This window comes from Hordeum vulgare, chromosome 6H, assembly GCF_904849725.1.
Source record: "Hordeum vulgare subsp. vulgare chromosome 6H, MorexV3_pseudomolecules_assembly, whole genome shotgun sequence".
Classification (NCBI taxonomy): Eukaryota; Viridiplantae; Streptophyta; class Magnoliopsida; order Poales; family Poaceae; genus Hordeum; species Hordeum vulgare.
In genome coordinates, this window is record NC_058523.1 from 3921604 (window position 1) to 3946716 (window position 25113).

A 25113-nucleotide genomic window follows, 5' to 3' on the forward strand; every position below is an offset into this window, starting at 1 on the left:
AATAGGCCAAAACTGCGAGTTTTTACGTGTTCCCCGTAACTAGACCCAATGGTTCTCAAAACATTTGGATCACATTGGGGCCCAAAATCAGTGTCTAATAGCACACAAAACTGGCTGGAATAGGCCAAAGCTGCGAGTTTTGACGAGTACCCCGTAATCGGACCCTGGTGTTCCCGAAACGTTCGGATCACAGCGGTACCCAAAATTAGTGACTAATAGCATACAAAACTAGCCAGAATAGGCCAAAACTACGAGTTTTGACGACTTCCCCGCAACCGAACCCCAGGGTTCCCGAAACGTTTGGATCGCAACGGAACCCAAAATCAGTGACTAATAGCATACTAAACTGGCCGGAATAGCCCAAAATTGCGAGTTTTGACGAGTTCCCCGTAACCGGACCCAAGGGTTCCCGAAATAGTCAGATCACATCAAGACCCAAAATCAGTGACTAATAGCATAGAAAAGTGGTCGGAATAGGCCAAAACTGCGAGTTTTTACGAGTTCCCCGTAACTGGACCCTGAGGTTCCGCAAACGTTCGGATCACAGCGGGACCCAAAATCAGTGACTAATAGCATACTACACTGTCGGCATAGCCCAAAATTGCGAGTTTTAACGAGTTCTTCGTAACCGGATCCAAGGGTTCCCGAAAGATTCGGGTAACATCGAGACCTAAAATCAGTGACTAATAGCATACAAAACTGATCGGAATATGTGAAAACGGTTAGTTTTGACGATTTCCCCCTAACCGGACCCCGGGGTTCTCGAAACGTTCGGATCCTAGGAGGACCCAAAATCAGTGACCAATAGAATAGAAAACTGGCCACAATAGGCCAATACTATGAGGTTTGACGAGTTCCACATAACCGGACCCCGGGGTTTCCGAAACGTTCGGATCGCAGCGGGACCCAATAATAACCAAGACGTATATGAAGGAGATGCCAACATAAAACACCTTTTGAACTATGGTAAGCTTGGGACTAAGGGCAGCCAAACCACCAGTTGGAAGCCGAGAAGAAGCAACAGTTACAAACTGGCAGAATGCATGCTGTTGATCAGGGGTAAATTTCGCCATGATCTCAAGTAGCTTCGCCATGATCTCGAGTAGCTGCAGACAACGAGAGGATCAAGATATCATTAAACATATACAGTGCCAGATTAAGGTATAGGAAAATAAGGGTGTACTTACATTTATAATGGCAGGACTTTTAGGAGTAAACCGGTGATCAAATTTTATGTTATCCACCAGTGATTTGGCCTGCAGCAATCAAGGCCAGTTCAGTGGAAATGTAACAGGACACAAGTGAAATCAAGAGAGGGAGATGAAGCGTTACCTCCCATATTTCTTGACGACCACATATTAGATAGTCAAGCTCTTGAGGTGAAAATATTTGGAGGGATGAGATATCAAAGACCTAAAACAAAGAAAAGTACACGGTCATTTAGGAAAAGTAAATAAGTCTCGATACATCTACACAATGATTAAAAGGAGTTGACAAGCGAACAGAATGAGGTCGCACCTGGCTAAAACCTGATATGAAAGCTTCAACCTGCTTCATAATCCCTGACTTCACTGTCGCATCGACTACCAAAGAAACATACTCCTCTAGGTTGTGGATATTAACCTAAGGGAAAGAATAAACTCTATTTATCACTTCCCGCATAAAAAGAAGAGCAAATGTGAACACGAAATCCCTAACATGAACACATCACTTACAATTATGTTTTGCTCGCCTTCTTTGAGAACATAATCAGGAAAACCTGGAAGAGTAAAAGCTAAACACAGGTCCTCGATAGGAGCTCCACGGAGGGAATTGAGGAAGAACAACAAAGAACCGAAGAGGAACCAGACAATCATGGCGAAGGAATTTTTCTCGAATTAACAAAGTCCGGCGAGGTTTATATTTGACCTCTGGTGATCATTAGATGTATTAATTCATGTGTCGGAGGTAGTTACCACTAACTGGTAGACATCATTTTCCATATATATGGTCATACGAAAAATTCTATGATATATACATAACGTCTACAGTATATGATGGTGTAAAATATGTTTGAAATGAAAAATAGAAAATGAAAAGCAAAAATAATAAACAATAAACCCTAAAACCCAAAACCCCAAAGCACCAAAGCCTTTACTCCCGGTTGGTGCCCGCGGTGCGAGCTGCCAACCACGTGGATGTGTATTAGTCCCAGGTCGTGGTCAACCGGGACTAGGGGGGCTTTAGTCCCAAGTTATTAGTCCCGGTTGATGACCCGGGACTAAAGGCCCTTACCAACCAGGACTACAACCTCGTTTTCTACTAGTGGGTGGATCAGGCAGCGAGCACACACCGGTGCGCGACGAAGGCCTCGTTGCCGACCTCAAATGTCACATCAACGCCCACCTTACTCTGAAGGAGAGCGCTAACACGTTGATGTATGTCCGGCGGGAGCACCTCCGTGCCGTCAAGACCACCGACATTATCATCTCAAGGGCGTATGTTCTTGTAAACCTGTCGTTGCCCTAGCTCGGAGCGTTGTGGGCTGCGAGCTAAACGAGTACTAGAATGTACCTTCTCGACCTAGTCGTCGAGACTTAAATAAACTTTGCATCCGGGACCTCCTCGACACCGGTGTCATAGAAAGGGTTAGAAACAGCGAAATGAAGCTGGTGCAGAACGAGATGTTGTCGTTCGGGAAATAGTCGAATCATGGCCTCCCGACGAGAGGGCCGGCGGTTATGCTCTCGCCCATGGACATTAGCTCTTTTGTGCGCGAGTAGCCCTTGACCATGAGCAGGTCTTTGCATGCCTGGTGCTAGAAACACTAAAGTGTGCCTTCTTCCACGACGTGTCCCCGGGGTTGGCAAGCCTAGTGCGGTTCCTCATCAACATCGAATTCTTTCGTCTACACATGCCCGGTGCTGACAACACTGACATGTTCCATCGTCCACGATGTGTCCACCAAGCCTAGCAAGTCCAGTGAGGTGCCTTGTCAACATCGACTTCTTTCGTCTATGCATGCCCGATGCTGACAACACCGACATGTGCCATCACAATGCTTTGTCAACATCGTATTTTTCCCAGCGCACCCCTACCTCGAGTCCACTGTGCACAAGACTAAGTCGGCGCCTCTGTGCCCCCGCGGCTCCACAGTGACTACCTTGACACCGGCCACCCCGACTGGACATAGACCACTTCGTCCCTCGCGCAACTACCTCGACCACGACTATACCATCCTACATTCTCACGTACATCAACATGGGCACAAATATCTAACGTCTTACTTGAACAACCTCGTTGGTTTCCACACTAGCCAGGAATTCCGTCGATGCATCGACCATTACGACTTATGTGTGTGTGTGGGGGGGGGGGGGTATCCGTCGGCTTACATTCTGGTACCTCTTCAGTCTCATCACCTGTGTCGCTACCTTTGTGACTGTGGGGCGTTGTTGAGTATCGTAATTAGTTAGGAAATATAAAATAGACTACGAACTATTTCAGCTTCTCTTGTACTTCAAGTTGATCATGTACATCTATAGGTATAGGCACGAGGCTCAAGCAATAAACATTAATGCCCTTCTCTATTCCTCTTTACGTTTAGAAACAAAAATAAATAAAATTAAACAAGATATCGGCTCTGTGTTGACTACTTACCTACTGCAGTTTGTGTTCCACAAGTTGGTTGACAAAGTCAAAAGACTACGAAAATATAGATGCAAGAGACTAGCTTGCGGTTTGTGCCTAAAAAATGATTTAGTTTGCAGCCTGAGCGATCAGTTATAAGCAATAAAAAGAAGGCAACAACCGCGTCGTGTCTTTGCCTATAGATAAATAAATAATTTCCAAGAGAAGGAGTACTGAGATCTATTAACTTGAACATTTATTTATTCAACCTGACTGACATTTTTACAATAAATAGGCACCGAGCCAGCTGGATTTGGTACTCACAAATTTGATCCCCTATGTGCATGCATACATACCGAGGCACTAATTCTATCCATTTATTATTATTATTTAATTTTGGCACATCAGATTGCAATAGAGATAGCCACCATCAAGACTGAGGGATTTCTCCGTGGTGGCCCTCAGCACCACCTCCTGCTCGGGTGACACCATTGCATTCAGTGGGGGCGCTCTATATTCTTCTTGAGCCGTTCGCCGGCGTTGGGATCGAAATTGATCGCTGCAAGTGCAAGCGTATATAAAATACCGTTGTTGACCATTTCACGGACTACGGGAGGGGCCAGAACTTATATTAGGTAAAAACGAGGCAGCTGAGTACTCACCGCATTCTACGATGGGGCTGGTCGTGATCATCACCGCGACAACGATGAGGAACATGATGGCGAGAAGACGAGCAGATCTTGCCAAGGATGCCATTGTACGCGCTATGACAGGGGGCTGATAACCTATGACAGGGGGCTGGTTATCAGTTTGAGTTGATTTATGCTTCTTCTTAATCTGATTAGTGTGATCTGTCTTGTCCTTGCAAGCCGTGGTATTTATAGTAACAGACATGTATGCAACTGGTTTGGAAGGGATGCACACATGACTAAGTCTAAGGGCACGTGGTGTTATGCCTATATTTAACTAATCGGTTACTCGAAAGGTGAGAACAACAGGTGTGAATGAACGTTTTATTTTGGAACTTGGCCTCGTATATATGACAGTCAAAGCTTCTAGCAGCACACGTGTATTCATGGTAAACACGTAGAATAATTCAGAAACCTTTCACCCAGTTGCTCTATATGGCACATCCATGACATACCAAGTTTTTGCAACTAATGATCAAAGAAATAAAAAAAAAAGGAACATCACACCCATTGGAAATTACCCGAAATAGTTACACTTGAGTTTAAACCAACATCACATATAGTCCGTACGATACAAATGAAAACGACAGTATGATGCAAATATATTACATAAAATTTAAAACTAAAACTAGATAAAACTTTAAAACTAGATAAAACTAGACTACTTTTCATCATTGTCCTCGCTGCTGCCAGGGTTCATATGAACACGTCCCGAACCCGAGGCGTGTCGGACCGGAGCATATCTCTGCCTAGTACACGTCGAAGGGACGGGCCCAGACACCGCGCTAGCCGGAGCTTTTCCGGGCGCGCGAAGGTACGGCGGCTGCAGGGAAGAAGGCGACGGGGGCGAAGAGAGAGGCGCCAGAGACGACGAAGAATGTCGCAGGGGCAGCGGCGCAGAGAAATCGGTGGGAAGTGGGGGCGGCGGGGCAGAGAAAGCGGCCAAAAATAGCGGTTGGCGGGCTCTAATGCGTTGCTTTAATCGAGCCTGCAACATCACAGACCAAAAGTGCCCCACGCGCACGCAGTTTTTTTACCACGCCGAACTTTCCCGCGAGTCCTGAAGCGCGCACAACGGATGCGCGCATGAAAAATGATTTTTCTTCTGCACGCGCGTGTTGGAGTTGCTCTAAGGTTAGTTCATCGTCGTTTGCACCACAAAGCGAATAGTTACTTAACAAATGTTCACTAAAAACATACTTGTTTGTTGAGATTTATTAATTAATTCAATTACTTTGCGCTTGGTTGTCTACGTTTCAAGTTAATCAATAATTTGTTTAATTAGTTAAATTAGTTTCCATTTGCTCACCACGTAAACGGCAGAAACACCACGAGACCAGCAAGAGAAAAGCACCCACATTCCACACTAGGAATGATTTCATCTCTGCACTAGTAGAAAACATGACTTTAGTCCTGGTTCCAGACGGGCTTTAGTCCCGGTTTTTCAACCGGGACAAAACAATCGGTACCAAAGGTCCGAACTTTTAGTCCCGGTTTTCTTACGAACCGGACCCGAAGGATCTCCACGTGGCCGCTGCGGGGCGTTCAGATAGGAGGAACTTTTGTCCCGATTGATAACAACAACCGTGATCAAAAGGCAGCCCCGCGTCAGCAGCTTGCCGGCGCTGGATTTTTTTTTAATGGGGGGTTAGGATTTTAGAGGGTTTTATTAGGGGTTTCATATTGTGTTAGCTAGCTACTACATATAGAGAGAAGTGATATCTCTTTCTTCGTACTTCGTCGACGGTAGCTACTACCTATAGAGAGAACTTGATGCTAGCTAGTAAGTAAATGAACGAACCATTAATTACACTACTTCGTTATGAACATATATAGAGAGAAGTGACCTCTTGTTCTCCGTGCTTGGTCGAACAACTCGACCCTACTACATATTGTACACGATCATGCATATATACAATATATAACATCTCTTGCGATCCCTAACTAGTTAATATCTATCGTCCACCAAAATCGGTAAGGAAATCCTGATGATATGCCCCGTCTGATGGTATGACATGCTCAACAAAAAATCCCGCAAATTCCTCTTGAATTGCTCGTATGCGATCAGTTGGTAGGAGTTCTTGCCGCATACGCTCGATCTAATTTAAAGAAGGGCATCAATATATATATATATATATATATATATATATATATATATATATATATATCAACAAAGTTGATGGTAATAAAATAAAAATGTGAAGGGCTACTATCGGGGCTGTTTCCAACTGTACATCTTTGCTTATGAAATCAGCAGGACTGAAACCAGGATAATTAGCGGCCACTACTCCCGATTCAACATCAGTGACATCGGTAAACACCTTGAGAGGGGGGCACGATTGCTTCTGCTGTTCGCCGAGCTAGAGAATTTGTTTCCCACTTCTCGAACCATTGGTGTTTAAGCTTTCCGACTGCTTCGCTTTAGTGTGTGTCTTTTGAATAATTCGCTCATAGTGTGATGGCAGCGGACGTGGTACCGATGGTGGTCTCTCAAGGGCATCCAGATAGCGCTTCGCTTTTACCGGATCAACATTCTCCTTTGGAGGTGGACGTTTAGGTGCAAAATGGGCCTTAGTATAGGCGGCCACGGTTTCCGTGTTTTCCTCGGGAGTCATCTCATATGGTAACTTTGAAAGAGGCTTGAGGCTTGGACCATATTTAAATTTCTTCCCGCCTCTAGTACTGCTAGCCACCGGAGCTGCGGCGTCTCTCTTCGTCAGTTGCTGACGCGCCGGAGGAGGCGGAGGAGGAGGAGGTGGAGTGCGCTCACGCGTCGGAGGAGGCGGAGCGCGCTCATGTGCCGGAGGAGTCAGAGGAGGCGGAGTGCGCTCACGCGCCTGAGGAGGCAAAGGAGGAGGAGGCAGAGTGCCCTCACGCGCCAGAGGAGGCGGAGTACACTGACGCGCCGGAGGAGGCAGAGTGCTCTCATGTGCCGGAGGAGGTGGAGGAGGAGGAGGAGGAGTCTGCGGAGGCGTCCAGTGTGAAAGCTTGATGTACTCCTTTCTCCATAGACATATAGACCTTAAAACATTTTCCGCATGAATCTCCCCTTCACCTCTATGGTAGTCAAGCTCCAACTCCTCAAATCCTTCCATTATTTCATCCATAGTCAGAATAGCATAGTCATGTGGAATCGGACGGTAATGAAACGTTCCCTCAGCTCTAGGAGGTAGATCAGAGCCGACCACCGCCTTCAAGGTCAGGTTGTTCTGGCATTTCTCCATTAGTAAATTTTAACTTAGTGAGCCTTTTAATTAACTCATTTTGAATATATGAACATTTTAACTTAGTAACTTAGTAACTTGGTAAATTTTAACTAAGATGTATACAGTGCGAGATTATAACTTGGTTAGTCTGAAACCCTTTATTATATAACAATAACATCTAACGAGTGACTGTGGTGCATTTATTTTCCAGTGCGTGCGGTGATGTCATCCCATATATATCAACTATAGGAATGGGAGCTTCACATTTTCATTTTAAAAAAGTAGCTTCACATTTTCATTTCAAAAAAAAGACATGCTTCACATTTTCATTTAAAAAATACTACCTTCGAATTTTCATTACAAAAACAAAGCACATTTCCACAAAACATCTCATCTCTCAAAATGGGAGCTTCACATATTATTTCAAATCACATCATGCATATGCAAAATTTCACATTTGTTTCTCTATCTAAAAAACAGAGGACGTCTAAAAAAACAGAGCACATTTCATACATCTCATCTCATTATGCAACACAAATTCATCTATCTATTCATCTCATCTCATCTCATTATGCAACACAAATTCATCTATCTATTCATCTCATCTCATTATGCAACAAAAAACAGAGCATGGCTGGAGCAGTGGCAGCTGGGGCGAGCATGGTCGGACGAGTGGCAGCATGTGTGGCTTGGGAAAGGGGGGCTCACTGGAGGTGCGGGGATGGAGCTATGAAGACCGGCGGCGACGAGGAGCCGGCTCGAGGACACACGGCGACAGAGAGGAGGGCGAGCGAGGAGGTCCGGCGCGAGTGATGGTCAGCGGGCTCGGGGACGGCAGGGCATCGGCGAGGACTGATGGGGATATGTTCCTAGGGTAGGGTCATAGGCCTGACCTACACGTCCTACCTAAGGGCACCTCATAATTAGCTAGGAGACTTTAAGGAGGACTCACACTAGATGGCTACAACATCTAAACCACTCGGTAAATAATCACTCGGTGGATTCCTCATTCACTCGACGGTTAACTTCCACTCAGAAGAGCCAGAAGCCAGTCGACGCAGAAGACCAGACGACAGTCCAGGGAGGCTGACAGGCGAGCGTTCGGCTGGTTGTTGTAAATATCATTTATTGCGTACGTTATTAGTAACGTACGCCTTTAAACTCCACTAATCGAACCCTTGGTTGTCGGGCATTGATGAGGGGCAGCGCACCCTCTATAAGCCACCCCTCCCCTCTGGCACAAGGGTTCACACCCCTTGTAACACTCATATTCCACTCGACATCAAGCTCCAAGAGCACTGACACATAGGGCTGTTACCTCCACGAAGAGGGACCTGAACTCATACAAGCTTGCCACAGCTAGGACTCTACCCTCTACTTTCGTACCCTACACATCTACTGTGAGACTTGTTCCCACAACAGTTGGCGCCCACCGTGGGGCAGGCGTCTAGGCGATTTCCGGCAAGTTTGCGTTTTTTCGTCTTCACCATGTCTTCCGGCGGAAATCTGTGCTTGGGCAACGAGATCCGTTCCGGCGTGCTCATCTTCATCGCTGATGATTCAGCATGGCTTCAGGAGGCGCCTCTAGACGTTGAGGCGCTCCCGATCCGCGAGGCAACGCACTTTCGTGCAAGCTCCTGCGGAGTTCTACTTCGTCAACCGTCATCTCTGTTGTCGACCTCTCTCCCTGTTGTTCGTCGCCACAAGCAATCCGGTCGCTCGCGGCTTTAGTGCTGGGTGCGTCACGCGTTGACTCATCAAGCATCTTCCCCACAGATTGCGGCCATCGAGCCCGCCACATCTCTTCGCGACGCATCCGACTTGGTGTCGAACCAGTCTAATGTTTCCTCCGAGTGCGAGAGCTCCAACCCTCTGACGGAGGTCTTCATGGTTGGCTCATAGGAGAGCCCGTACGGGTGTTGGTCCAGTTGGCGAGAGTAGCGAGGTTCTTGTGGCGTTCTGTTAGAGCCCGACCGTATTCATCGCGTTGATGCGGGAAACGTGCACCACCCAGGGCATGCGGATCGCGCGGTCGTGGACGAGTGGAGCGCAGCATTGTGTGAGTGCACCCGCGTATAAAGGCTCCGCCCTTTGTGCTATTGTAACGCTTGGTGTCGAGTTCGTGCTCGAAGAAAAATATTTTTGTTGTTGCGGCAGGGCATACGGGCGCCCGAAAACACCACCATGTCATGTGTCTCGTCATTTTTTCCTCCTTCCTCCTTGGTTTGTGCCAGAGAGAGAAGTGTATAGAGAGAGGTAGTGAGCGAGAGGGAGCTGGGCACTGGCGCAAAGAGCAAGCAGAGGTCGTCATCACTGCTCGAGTCCTATATATATGCCTACGAGGCTTAAAGAATAAACATCAGTTTCATTAGTCTCACTCTCTATTCATATTTACATTTAGAAACAAAAATAAAGAAATCTAAACATGATATTCGCTCCCGGTTGACTACTTACCTACTTTAGTTTGTGTTCCACAACTTAGTAGACAAAGTAAAAACACTGCAAAAATATAGCCAAATACTTAAAACAGTCCCGAGCGCACCCATCTTCTGGCCATCCAATCGGTATAGTAGCGTTCACCTGGTAGCTAGATTCCCCGCGCATGCATTTATTTGGGGCTTTAAAATTTTCTAAAATCCGTAAATTTTGACTCTAGCATTGGATTTCGAATCCGTCTTCACCATTGTGTTTGTCGCGATGAGTACTTCAAAACTAGATCCATATGGATAGGTTCCGACATACTATTTTTGAGCAACATTGGGGTGATATTGATACAACTTTAGTGCTAATAAAAAGCAACCTCTTATTAGTGTGTGTAGTATGATCGCCTATCAAAGAATTTTTTTAAATGAAACTTTGATGTTAGATGAGGCAACTTGAGTGCTAAACTCAAGCAACTTTGATGCTATATGAATTGCATCATGTGTATACACATGACTTGCTTGTTGGATGCACTGGAGTTGCGCAAAACACGCTAAAAGTTGCTAACATTTTTGTGATACTCGATTGCAATTATGGCAACTATTCCTGAATAACAAGCAACTGACCATTAATGATAGGCAATTGAATATCAACCATAGACAATTGACCATCAGTAATAGGAAGCTAAGCATCAAAATGGAGCAATTTTATCATATTGTAGGCAACTGAGCATCAAAATTGAGCAATTTCATAGTACTTGTAGGCAACTATTTATCATTGATTAATATGTAAAGCTTTTAGAGGTGAATCTAGTCAACTGGTTGTCGTGGTAAGCAACTTAGAAGAATTCTTCGCTGATAGATAGTCATATTAAGGGGGGGAAGAAGTTGCTTGCCTATAGAACTAAAGTTGCCTCTATAGCACAAAAAGTTGCTCAGAAAAAAAGTTCGTCAAAACCTATTCATATGAGATGTAGTTTTGAAGAACTCCTCGTGAGAAACTGAATAGTGAAAATGGATCTAAATTTCGAAACTCGAATCAAAAGTTATGACTTTTTAAATTTTTGGAGCACTTGGATGAAGTTACCTTTTCTGACAGGTGCGTTTGCTAGACGCATCCAAAATATAGATGTAAGAGGCTAACCTTTACGGATTCAAGAGTTTGTGACTAAATAATGATTTTCTTTGCAGCTTCAGCGATCACTTATAAGCATAGTTTAAAAAACCGGACCGGAAAAATGACCGGACCGGAAAAAACCAGAACTAGAGATCAAATCGGGTTTTTAAGTCGAGAAGACCGTTCAAGCAATCGAACTTGCAACACCGCGTGAATCGGCCAGTTTTTCGTAAAACCGATGAACCGGGTGGTTTACAAAAAACCGGGCGGTTCGATGTTGATTCCCGAAAAGCCCCTGGATCCACTTGTTTTCCTCTAGAGAAAGAAGAGGTAGAATTGAAAAGGTAAAAGATCCCTCTTTTGGTAGAGTTTCGGCTGAATCGTGAGGGATTCCCTCAATTTGTGCAGAGGCCATAGGGCAGCCGCCACCACCTATCTGCTCTCGCCTGGCGCCGCCGGCCCGCCGCACCCCTCGGTGCCACCGCCATGCCACCTGACCTTGTTGTGAAAGCAGCAGGCGGAAGCAGAAGGTCGCCAGCCGCGCCACCCGCCACCCGCCGTATAGCGTCGCCGCTCGGTCGCGCCACCACTCTGGAGTCCGGACTCTGCCTCTGCCTCTCGCAGTCTAGCTCTCCTCGCCCCGCCATCCTGCAGCAAGAACAACATCTACCAGCCTGTCGGCTCTCCATCTCGTTATACAGCATCACCCACCAGCTCACCAGCACCAGGAGCCGAGGTCCAGTCGTCCAACCACGTCCATGATAACTTTGTAAGAAAAATCTTCCTAATGGGATTGCATAGTGGTTTCATATTCTTCATTTAGAGGATACATAATTACAATGGGATTGCATATTGGTTTGATATTATTGTGCATTTCATTTGTCCATTTTAGGATTCCATTAGTAGGATGGGTTTGTCGGAGACGCCCATGACACGAATTGATGGCAGCACTAGCAACTCGTCGTTTGAGGACCAATCTTCACAGGCACAGCCAAAGTCGAGAACCAAAGAAAAAATTGATCCATCATGGGCACATTGTGTTGAAGTTCTTGACGAAGCAAATACATCTTCAAACGTGATGGAATTCATCATTTCAAGCGACATTTAGCTGTATAAAAAGGTGATGCGAATATATGCATGAAGTTTCCTGAAGAGGTTAGAAGTGAGATGAATCAAAGAATTGCAACCTTCGAAGAGAAGAAAAGGAAGTCATAAGATGTTGTTGTTCGCATATTGGACGATTGCATGGAAGTTTCTGTTGGAGAACGTCCCATGGGAAACAAAAAAATTCCTACGCGCACGAAGACCTATCATGGTGATGTCCATCTATGAGAGGAGATTTGGATCTACATACCCTTGTAGATCGCACAGCAGGAAGCGTTAAGAAACGTGGTTGACGTAGTGGAACGTTTCGTGATTCAGATCGCCGTAGTCGTACTATCTCATCACGATCCGTCCCGCGACCTTCATCACGATCCGTCCCGCTAACTGCATCACGATCCTTCCCGATCTAGTGCCAAACGAATGACACCTCCGCGTTCAGCACACGTACAGCTCGATGACGATCTCCACCTTCTTGATCCAGCAAGAGTGGGCGGAGAGGTAGAAGAGTTCTCCGGCAACGTGACGGCGCACCGGTGGTGGTGATGATCTACTCCGGCAGGGCTTCGCCTAAGCTCCGCAGAAATAAGATCTGGAGGAAAAACTGTGTGGTATAGGGTCGGGCAGCACGTGGCAAAGTTGTGTCTCAAAAACCCTCAATACCTCTAGTATATATAGGAGGGAGGGAGGGGAGGAGGCAGCCTCAAACCCTCAAGGTTTGGCCAAAATTGGAGGTGGAGGAGTCCTACTCCAATCCTACTTGGAGTAGGATTCCACCTTCCCACTTGAAAACTCTTTCCACCTTGTGTTTTTTCCTTCTCAAACCTTATGGGCCTTGGTGGGAACTTATTCCAGCCCACTAGAGGCTGGTTTATCTCTTCCCATAGCCCATGAGACCCCTTGGGGCGTGACACCCCTCCTGATGGTCCCCGGTACCCCTCCCGATGGTCCCCGGTACACTACCGATGAGCCCGAAACTTTTCCGGTGACCAAAAAAGGATTTTCTATATATCAATCTTTACCTCCGGACCATTCCGGAGCTCCCCTGACATCTTAGATCTCATTTGGGACTCCGGACAACTTTCGGTTACCAACACCTATAACTCAACTATACCGAAATGTCAGTGAACCTTAAGTGTGCAGATCCTGCGGGTTCGAGAACTATGTAGACATGACCCGAGGTACTCCTCGGTTAATATCCAATAGCGGGACCTGGATGCCCATATTGGATCCTACATATTCTCCGAAGATCTTCTCGGTTGAACCTCGGTGTCAAGGATTCATATAATCCCTTATGTCATTCCCTTTGTCCTTCGGTATGTTACTTGCCCGAGATTCGATTGTCGATATCCGCATACCTATTTCAATCTCGTTACCAGCAAGTCTCTTTACTCGTTCCTAAATACAAGATCCCGTGACTTACACTTAGTCACATTGCTTGCAAGGCTTGTGTGTGATGTTGTATTACCGAGTGGGCCCCGAGATACCTCTACGTCACACGGAGTGAAAAATCCACTCTTGATCCATACTAACTCAACGGACACCTTCGGAGATACCTGTAGAACACCTTTATAGTCACCCAGTTACGTTGTGACGTTTGATGCACACAAGGTATTCCTCCGGTGCCAGTGAGTTATATGATCTCATGGTCATAGGAACAAATACTTGACACGCAGAAAACTATAGCAATAAAACGACACGATCAATGTGCTACGTTCATAGTTTGGGTCTTGTCCATCACATGATTCTCCTAATGATGTGATCTCGTTATCAAGTGACAACACTTGTCTATGGTTAGGAAACCTTGACCATCTTTGATCAACGAGCTAGTCAACTAGAGGCTTACTAGGGACATTGTGTTGTCTATGTATCCACACATGTATTTGAGTTTTCAATCAATACAATTCTAGCATGGATAATAAACGATTATTATGAACAAGGAGATATAATAATAACTAATTTATTATTGCCTCTAGGGCATATTTCCAACAGTCTCCCACTTGCACTAGAGTCAATAATCTAGTTCACATCACCATGTGATTTCCACGAATCCAACACCCATATAGTTCTGGGGTCTGATCACGTCTTGCTCGTGAGAGAGGTTTTAGTCAACGGTTCTGAAACTTTCAGATCCGTGTGTTCTTTACAAATCTTTATGTCATCTTATAGATGCTGCTACTACGTGCTATTCGGAAATACTCCAAATATCTACTCTACTATATGAATCTGTTTCACTACTCATAGTTATTCGGATTAGTGTCAAAGCTTGCATCGACGTAACCCTTTACGACGAACTCTTTAACCACCTCCATAATCGAGAAAAATTCCTTAGTCCATTAGTTACTAAGGATAACTTTGACTGTTGTTCAGTGATTCAATCCTGGATCACTCTCTGTAGCTCTTAACAGACTTGTGGCAAAGCACATATCAGGTGCGGTACACAGCATGGCATACTGTAGAGTCTACGGCTAAGGCATAGGGGACGACCTTCGTCCTTTCTCTTTCTTCTGTCGTGGTCGGGCTTTTGAGTCTTACTCATATTCACACCTTACAATACAGCCAAGAACTCCTTCTTTGTTGATCTATTTTGAACTCCTTCAAAAACTTGTCAAGGTATGCATTTCAATTGAAAGTTCTGTTTCAGCATTTTGATCTATCTCCATAGATCTTGATGTTTAATATTTGAAGTAGATCTATCCAGGTCTTCCTTTGAAACACCCCTTTCAAACAACCTTTATGCTTTACAGAAATTCTACATTAGTTCTGATCAACAATATGTCAACCACATATACTTTATCAGAAAAACTATAGTGCTCCCACTCACTTCTTTGGAAACACAAGTTTCTCATAAACCTTGTACAAACACAAAAGCTTTGATCATCTCATCAAAGTGTATATTCCAACTCCGAGATGCTTGTACCAGTCCATAAAAGGATCGCTGGAGCTTGCATACTTGTTAGTATCCTTAGGATCGACAAAACCTTCTGATTGTATCACATACAATCTTTCCTCAAGGAAACCGTCGAGGAAACAATGTTTTGTGTTCCTATGTGCAATATTTCACAAATAATGCAGCAACTACTAACATAATTCCAACAGACTTTTAGCATCGCTACGAGTGAGAAAGTCACATCATAGTCAACTCTTTGATCTTGTCGAAAACATCTTTGCGACAAGTCGAGCTTTTCTTAATAGTGACTTATCACCATCATCGTCTGTCTTCCTTTTAAAGATCCATCTTTCCTTAATAGTTTTACTACCATCAAGTAGTCCTTCCAAAGTCTACACTTTGTTTTATACATGGATCCTCTCTCGGATTTCATGGCCTCCAGCCATTTGTCGGAATCCGGGCCCACCATTGCTTCTCCATAACTCATAGGTTCATTGTTGCTCAACAGCATGACCTCCAAGACAGGGTTAACGTACCACTCTGTAGTAGTACGCGACCTTTGTCGACCTACGAGGTTTGTAGTAACTTGATCCGAAGCTCTAATGATCACTATCATCAGCTTCCACTTCAATTGGTGTAGGCGCCACAAGAACAACTTCATGCGCCCTGCTACACACTGGTTGAAGTGATGGTTCAATAACCTCATCAAGTTCCACCACTCTCCCACTCAATTCTTTCGAGAGAAACCTTTCCTCGAGAAAGGATCCGTTTCTAGAAACAAACACTTTGCTTCCGGATCTGAGATAGGAGATGTATCCAACTGTTTTGGATATCCTATGAAGATGCATTTATCCGCTTTGGGTTTGAGCTTATCAGACTGTAACCTTTTCACATAAGTATCGCAGCCCCAAACTTTCAATAAACGACAGCTTAGGTTTCTCTAAACCATAGTCTATACTGTGTCATCTCAACGAAAATATGTGGTGTCCTATTTAAAGTGAATGCGGTTGTCTCTAATGCATAACCCATAAACAATAGTGGTAATTCAATAAGAGACATCATAGTATGCACCATATCAAAATAGGGCGTACCTATGACGTTCGGACACACCATCACACTATGGTGTTCAAGGTGGCATGAATCGCGAAACAATTTCCACATTGTCTTTAACTGTGTACCAAAACTCGCAACTCAGATATTCCTCTCTATGATCATATCGTAGACAGTTTATCCCCTTGTCACGACGATTTTCACTCTGAAATAGCATTGAACTTTTCAATATTTCAAAATTGTGATTCATCAAGTAAATACTCCCGTATCTACTCAAATCGACAGTGAAGTAAGAACATAACGATATCCATTGCGTGCCTTAGCACTCATTGGACTGCACACATCAAAAATGTATTACTCCCAACAAGTTACTCTCTTGTTTCATGTGGCATGATTTGCATGTCTCAAGTGATTCAAAATCAAGTGAGTCCAAACGATCTATCTCTATGGAGCTTCTTCATCCATTTATACCAACAGGTATGGTTTGCATGTCTCAAACGTTTTAAAAATGAGTGAGTACAAAGATCCATCGGCATGGAGCTTCTTCATGCATTTTACACCAACATGACTCAAGTGGCAGTGCCACAACTAAGTGGTACTATCATTATTACTTTATATCTTTTGGCACCAATATTATGAACATGTGTAACACTACGATAGAGATTCAATAAACCATTGAGGGTAATTATTCAAGCAAATAGAATAACTATTATTCTCTTTAAATGAATAATTGTATTGCAATAAACACGATCCAATCATGTTCATGCTCAACGCAAACATCAAATAATAATTATTTATGTTTTACCACCAATCCCGATGAGAGCGTGCGATGTTTGATCACATCAACCTTGGAAACACTTCCAACACATATCGTCACCTCGCCTTTAGCCAGTCTCCGTTTATACCATAGCTTTCATTTCGAGTTACTAATTACTTAGCAACCGAACCGGTATCCAATACCCTCGTTCTACTAGGAGTACCAGTAAAGCACACATCAATATCATGTATATCACATATACTTCTGTCGACTTTTGACAGCCTTCCTTTCTACCAAGTATCCAGGGTAGCTCCGCCTCGGTAACCGTTCCCCTCATCACAGAAGCACTTAGTCTCGGGTTTGGGTTCAATCTTTGGGTTTCTTCATCAGAGCAACAACTAGTTTGTCGTTCCATGAAGTATCCCTTTTTAGCCATTGCCCTTCTTGAAACTAGTGGTTCTACTAACCGTCAATAATTGATGCTCCTTCTTGATTTCTACTTTCGCAGTGTCAAACATTGCGAATCACTCAAGGATCATCATATCTATCCTTGATATGTTATAGTTCATCACGAAGATCTAGCGGCTTAGTGGCAGTGACTTTGGAGAACCATCACTATCTCATCTGAAAGATTAACTCCCACTTGATTCAAGTGATTGTTGTACTCATACAATCTGAGAACATGCTCAACGATTTGAGCATTTCTCCTTTACTTTGTAGGCAAAGAATCTTGTCGGAGGCCTTATACCTCTCAACAAGGGCACGAGCATGAAATCTCAATTTCATCTCTTTGAACATATCTTATGTTCTGCGACGTTTTCAAAACGTCTTCGACGCCTTGCTTCTAAGACATTAAGTATTGCACACTGAACTATCATGTACTCATCAAAGACGTGTATGTCAGATGTTCGCAACAACCACAGCCGACGCCCGAGGTGCAGCACACAGAGTGGTGCATTAAGGACATAAGCCTTCTGCGCAGCAATGAGGACAATCCTTAGTTTTACGGACCCAGTCCGTAAAGTTGCTACTATCAACTTTCAACTAAATTTTCTCTAGGAACATATAAAAACAGTAGAGCTATAGCGCAAGCTACATCGTAATTCACAAAGACCATTAGACTATGTTCATGATATAATTAGTTCAATTAATCATATTACTTAAGAACTCTCACTCAAAAAGTACATCTCTCTAGTCATTTGAGTGGTACATGATCCAAATCCACTATCTTAAGTCCGATCATCACGTGAGTCGAGAATAGTTTCAGTGGTAAGCATCTCTATGCTAATCATATCAACTATACGATTCATGCTCGACTTTTCAGTCTCTTGTGTTCCGGGGCCATGTCTGCACATGCTAGGCTCGTCAAGTTTAACCCGAGTGTTCCACGTGTGCAACTGTTTTGCACCGTTGTATGTGAACGTTGAGTCTATCACACCCGATCATCACGTGGTGTCTCGAAATGACGAACTGTAGCAACGGTGCACAGTTGGGGAGAACACAATTTCGTCTTGAAATTTTAGTGAGAGATCACCTCATAATGCTACCGTCGTTCTAAGAAAAATAAGGTGCATAAAAGGATTAACATCACATCCAATTCATAAGTGACATGATATGGCCATCATCATGTGCTTCTTGATCTCCATCACCAAAGCACCGGCACAATCTTCTTGTCACCGGCGCCACACCATGATCTCCATCATCATGATATCCATCAACGTGTCTCCATCGGGGTTGCCGTGCTACTTATGCTATTACTACTAAAGCTATGTCCTAGCAATATAGTAAACGCATCTGCAAACACAAACGTTAGTTTAAAGACAACCCTATGGCTCCTGCCGGTTGTCGTACCATCGGTGTGCAAGTCGATATTAACTATTACAACATGATCATCTCATACATCCAATATATCACATCACGTCCTTGGCCATATCATATCACAAGCATACCCTGCAAAAACAAGTTAGACGTCCTTTAATTGTTGTTGCATGTTTTACGTGGCTGCTATGGGTATCTAGTAGATCGCATCTTACTTACGCAAAAACCACAACGGAGATGTGCAAATTGCTATTTAACCTCTCCAAGGACCGCCTCGGTCAACACAAATTCAACTAAAATTGAAGAAACCGACACCCGCCAGTCATCTTTATGCAACGAGGTTGCATGTCAATCGATGAAACCAGTCTTTCGTAAGCGTATGAATAATGTCGGTCCGGGCCGCTTCAATCCAACAATACCGCCGAATTGAGAAAAGACTAAGGAGGGCAGCAAATCGAACATCACCATCCACAAAACCCTTTGTGTTCTACTCGAGATTACATCTACGCATGAACCTAGCTCATGCTGCCACTGTTGGAGAACGTCGCATGGGAAACAAAAAAATCCCTACGCGCACGAAGACCTATCATGGTGATGTCCATCTACGAGAGGAGATTTGGATCTACGTACCCTTGTAGATTGCACAGCAGGAAGCGTTAAGAAACGCGGTTGATGTAGTGGAACGTTACGCGATTCAGATCGCCGTAGTCGTACTATCTCATCACAATCCGTCCCGCAAACTTCATCACGATCTGTCCCGCTAACTTCATCATGATCATTCCCGATCTAGTGCCGAACGGACGGCACCTCCGCGTTCAGCACACGTACAGCTCGATGACGATGTCCACCTTCTTGATCCAGTAAGAGGGGGCGGAGAGGTAGAAGAGTTCTCCGGCAGCGTGACGGCGCGCCGATGGTGGTGATTATCTACTCCGGTAGGGCTTCGCCTAAGCTCCGCAGAAATACGATCTAGAGGAAAAACTGCGTGGTATAGGGTCGAGCAACACGTGGCAAAGTTGTGTCTCAAAAACCCTCAATACCTCTAGTATATATAGGAGGGAGGGAGGGGAGGAGGCAGCCTCAAACCCTCAAGCTTTGGCCGAAATTGGAGGTGGAGGAGTCCTACTCCAATCCTACTTGGAGTAGGATTCCACCTTCCCACTTGAAAACTCTTTCCACCTTGTGTTTTTTCCTTCTCAAACCTTATGGGCCTTGGTGGGAACTTATTCCAGCCCACTAGGGGCTGGTTTATCCCTTTCCATATCCCATGAGACCCCTTGGGGCGTGACACCCCTCCCGATGGTCCCCGGTACCCCTCCCGGCACTCCCAGTACACTAGCGATGAGCCCGAAACTTTTCCGGTGACCAAAACAGGACTTCCTATATATCAATCTTTACCTACGGACCATTCCGGAGCTCCTCATGACGTCCTGGATCTCATATGGGACTCCGAACAACTTTCGGTTACCAACACCTATAACTCAATTATACCGAAACGTCACTGAACCTTAAGTGTGCAGACCCTGCGGGTTCGAGAACTATGTAGACATGACCCGAGGTACTCCTCGGTCAATATCCAATAGCGGGACCTGGATGCCCATATTGGATCCTACATATTATCCGAAGAACTTATCGGTTGAACCTCAGTGTCAAGGATTCATATAATCCCGTATGTCCTTCCCTTTGTCCTTCGGTATGTTACTTGCCCGAGATTCGATCGTCGGTATCCGCATACCTATTTCAATCTCGTTACCAGCAAGTCTCTTTACTCGTTCCTTAATACAAGATCTCGTGACTTACACTTAGTCACATTGCTTGCAAGGCTTGTGTGTGATGTTGTATTAGCGAGTGGGCCCTATGATACCTCTTCGTCATACGGAGTGACAAATCCCAGTCTTGATCCATACTAACTCAACGGACATCTTCGGAGATACCTGTAGAACACCTTTATAGTCACCCAGTTACGTTGTGACGTTTGGTGCACACAAGGTATTCCTCTGGTGCTAGTGAGTTATATGATCTCATGGTCATAGGAACAAATACTTGACACGCAGAAAACTATAGCAATAAAACGACACGATCAATATGCTACGTTCATAGTTTGGGTCTTGTCCATCACATGATTCTCTTAATGATGTGATCCCGTTATCAAGTGACAACACTTGTCTATGGTTAGGAAACCTTGATCATCTTTGATCAACGAGCTAGTCAACTAGAGGTTACTAGGGATAGTGTGTTGTCTATGTATCCACACATGTATTTGAGTTTCCAAACAATACAATTCTAGCATGTATAATAAACGATTATTATGAACAAGGAAATATAATAATAACTAATTTATTATTGCCTCTAGGGCATATTTCCAACAGTTTCAGCTGAAGATGTTGCTAGTAGAGCAAAAAGAGGCAAAGCAAATCAACTGGTTGTTTGTGTTCCTACCAAAAGCAAAGAATCAAACAAATTCTTCATATCTAGAACCCTTCCACGTGATTAACCAACATTGAAGAGTGTTATTCGATCTCAGGAAGCATTAGAGAGAGTTGACTTAATTATAAACAAATGGTTATTGATGCATCCATTCCTTTCAATGCAACAACTTCTAGATTTTATCACTCATAAAACTTTTGGTCTATTGTCCAAAAGGTATGGTCTTCCTCAAATCTGTTAATGCCACTGCTAGTTCCAAAACCGGTGATTTCTTGTTCAAACTAAAAGCAAAAAAAATGTTGATTATGTACTTGACCAACAGTTTTGGAAAGATTGTGCTTTGGTTTGCCAATTCTCGAAACCTTTAGTTTGTGTGCTAAGAATTGTTGATAGTGATGAAAGGCCAGCAATGGGGTATCTATTTGGAGCATTATATCCTGCAGTTGAGAAGATTGAGAAGCGGATTCAAAGAAAGAAAAGAGCCATTCAACAACATGTTCTTAAAATTATAGAGGAGAGGTGGTATAAGAACTTGAATAAAAATTTGCATGCAGCTGGATTTTGGTTAAATCCAATCAACCAATACAATGAAGAGCTTATGTCAAAGTATCACACCACTGCCTCCGGAGTTATTGATGTTATTGAGAGGTATGCATCAAATGATATAGATTTGCACAAAGCTTTGACACGAGAGATGAAGATTTTCAGAGGTGCGGAAGATGATTTTGGAAGAGTGACAACCATTAGTGACCGAGCTATAATGCTTCCTGGTATGCATTTATCTTTTGTTATCCATTTTCCAATTTCAGCCTTAAGTGATTTTAAAATATGCATATGCTTTCCTTTCTCTAGATGAATGGTGGTCGAATTATGGTTGTAGTGCTCCACACCTGCAAAAGCTTGCAATTTGTGTATCGAGCGAAACTTGTAGTGCTTCGGATTGTGAGAGAAATTGGAGTCTATTTGAGCATATTCACTCCAAAAAAAAGAAATAGACTTGAGCATCAAAGGATGAATGATATTGCTTATGTGCACTACAACTCAAGGCTGGAACAAAGGTGCTCTCTTTATGTTATCCTTATCCCTACTCCTTGGTTTATTCTTTTTATTGGTGTGTTGTATGGTTTATAATTTCATCGCATGTTTAGGTGTATGTACCAAACTAGAAACTATGAACCAATTAGTTTGGAGGACATTGGCAAGTTTGATGAAAATTGGATTCTTGAAGATGATCCTGTTGTACTAAGTGTGGAATCGATAGAATTATTCCGCAAAGGATTTCACCAAATGACAATGACATTGAGAAAAATTGCAATATGAAAGGTAATGTTTCTATTCCCACACTTGGCATTTTTCTGTTTTTACTCATTATTCCTGATTTTGAGCACAAAAACTTGTGTAGATGATGATCTTGTGATTGAGGATGATGAGGACAATGACATGGTTTGTTCTCATTCTCAAGGAAATTATCATACAAACCTGCCAAGAGTAGACGAGGGTGCAAATGATGGACATGATGATGAGGAGGAGGAGGAGGACAATGGGATGGATTATCTTGAGCCACGTGGACCGAGTACGATTGATTGGAACTTCCAATATCGTTAACTACTACCCTGCCTTCATGCTTGTTGCTTGTTCTACTTATATTTGTTTGTGAGAAAGACTACGTTTGAGAGTTTGAGACTTTAGTTATTGCCTCTTGTTGCTACCATTGCTACTGAACTATGGAAGACTATACATTATTATGAGATTATGAGACTATGAATTATGTTGCTGGCTTGTTGCTATGTTGGTTGTTGCTATTTGTGATGTTGCTTGCTGCTGCTAGTAGATGTGATATTGTGAATTTGTGATATTGTGAAGTATTATGTATATGCATGCAAGAGGAGATGAATTCTAGGAGTACACTATGAATAAAATGGATTCCAATTCCAGCTGGCTCGGTGACAAGAAGCATGTTATTTATTGTAAAATGTCAGTTGGGTTGAATAAATAAATATCCATTTTAATAGCTTTGGATACTCCTTCTGCTCGCAATTCTTTCCTTATAACCAAAGGCAAGACGCGGTTGTTCCCTTTCTTTTATTGCTTATAAATGATGGATGAAGCTTCAAGCTAAATCATTGTTTAGTCACAAAACCTTGCGTCTGTACGGGCTTGTCTCTTACATCTGTATTTTTGTAGTCGTTCGACTTTGTCTACTAACTTGCGGAACACAAACTAAAGTAGGTAAGTAGTCACCGAGAGCGGATATCCTGTTTGGATTTCATTTTTGTTTCTAAATGTAAAGACGGATAGAGAGGGAGATTTGTGGAACTAATGTTTATTGCTTGATTCTGGTGTGCATGTATATATAAGTACATGATTAACTTGCAATAAAAGACAAGCTTAAATAATTCCTAGTCTATCCTATATTTACTAACTAACCACGGTTAATAAAAATCCCCCTGCAATCACAATGGTAGTGATGCAGACGGCGAGACTGGAGGAGAATCCGAAGGTAAGCCGGCGGATATCCCAGACCCCTACACACACAGTCAAAACGGTCGATGCATCGCGCAAGTTGTGGCTGGAGTGAAAACCAACGATGTTGCTCCTGCAAGGCGGTAGCCCTTTGTGCCACGATGTAGCCGATAGGGTAGCATGGTATAGCCGTGGTCGAGGTAGCCGTGTGAGGGTCGATGTGGTCGTATTCCAGTCGGGGTGGCCAATGTCGAGGTAGTCGTCGTGGAGCCATGGGGGCACGGAGGCGTCGAGTTAGTCATCGACATAGTGGTGTCGAGGTAGTGGTCCGTCGGGAAGAAGACATTGTTGACGAGATGTCGCTCCGAGTATTCCAAACTCGGGGACACTTCATGGACGAAGGCACGCGTCGGTGTTTCCAGCACCGGGCATGCGTAGACGGAAAAAGTTGATGTTGACGATGGGCCATACTAGGCGTTCCAGGATCGCCCGGGGACACGTCGTGGACAAAGGCCTGACGTGGCCGACGACGTAGCCGGTGCGAGGCAGCCGTCGAGGCCGACAGAGCCTCCAGCCAGCAGTCGGCCCGAGGCAGGCGGTGAGGCCGACGCGACCGGAGCCGACAACCGGCCCGAGGCAGGCGATGCGGCAAGAGGCGGGAGCCAGGCCCACGTAGCCAGGCCGAGGCAGCCGGTGCGTGACCGTACGGGGCGACGTTAGAGGCGGGTGGTGATGAAGCGGTCCCGGTTGGAGAAGGGCGGCAATGACCGGTGCAGGGTGACGGGCGAGCAAACGCGCAATCAATGGTTGTGAGGGTCCGCCGTGTAACGCGAGGTCGCCGGGTCGGTGAAGAGGTCGGGTCGCGTCGATGTCGGAGTAGAGGCGTCGTGGTCGACGACGGCGGCGGCGACGCAAACCGATCTTAGGTCGAAAAACCAAAAAAACGCCGATCAAAGTGACCAACGGAAGAGAGAACACCCAGATCAAGAGATTAGGAAAAAGACTCTCTAGGATAGCCGATCAACACGACCGGCGGACGAACCCTAGGCACGGGCGGCGCGGCCCCCGGCGGCTGTCATTGACGCCGATCGCCCCGGGGGCGGCGCGTGGGGTGGAAGCGTTGGACGGCAGCTAGGTCTAAGAACTTGCGACAGATACCATGTTAAAAGAGAGAAAGAGATTGGTGGAATAGTTGTTGTATTGCTTGAGCCTCGTGGGCATATACATAGGAGTATATGATCATTTTTGAGTACAAACACGAACAAATCGTAGTGTATCTAAACAACCACGATACTCAACATAGTGGTTATCAAGAAGAACATATGTACTCCTTCCAGTTCACCAAAATTCACAAATGCCTTTCCAGAAACTTCCAGTGATTCAATTCATACAAATGAACTCCTTATTCTGGAGTAGATGATTTTGGAAAGGCATTTTGCTGCTGAGTTACCCACGACTCTAAAATACGATTTACATTAATCCCTGGTCTGTTGCTTTTGTGGTTTTATTCCAATAACAAAATCTCTGGTGACCATTTTCTCTATTAGAACGTCTCGTTTTGGTCAATTT

The 25113-nt window shown here is 44.4% G+C and overlaps 1 protein-coding gene and 1 long non-coding RNA gene across 2 annotated transcripts; both read right to left on the bottom strand.

Moving 5' to 3' along the window:
• Positions 1 to 1077: 1077 nt before the first annotated feature.
• LOC123404840 (E3 ubiquitin-protein ligase UPL3-like) lies at positions 1078 to 2057 on the bottom strand. The gene is made up of 5 exons (XM_045098787.1): positions 1716 to 2057; positions 1519 to 1623; positions 1333 to 1413; positions 1148 to 1256; positions 1078 to 1106 (listed from the first exon to the last, which is right to left on the bottom strand). Exons 1-5 carry the CDS (start codon positions 1854 to 1856, stop codon positions 1078 to 1080), a joined length of 465 nt encoding a protein of 154 aa, XP_044954722.1. The 5' UTR covers positions 1857 to 2057.
• Positions 2058 to 3849: 1792 nt separating this feature from the next.
• LOC123401996 lies at positions 3850 to 4781 on the bottom strand. The gene is made up of 2 exons (XR_006611220.1): positions 4269 to 4781; positions 3850 to 4165 (listed from the first exon to the last, which is right to left on the bottom strand). It is a non-coding gene; the product is annotated as an uncharacterized LOC123401996 (long non-coding RNA).
• Positions 4782 to 25113: the final 20332 nt, after the last annotated feature.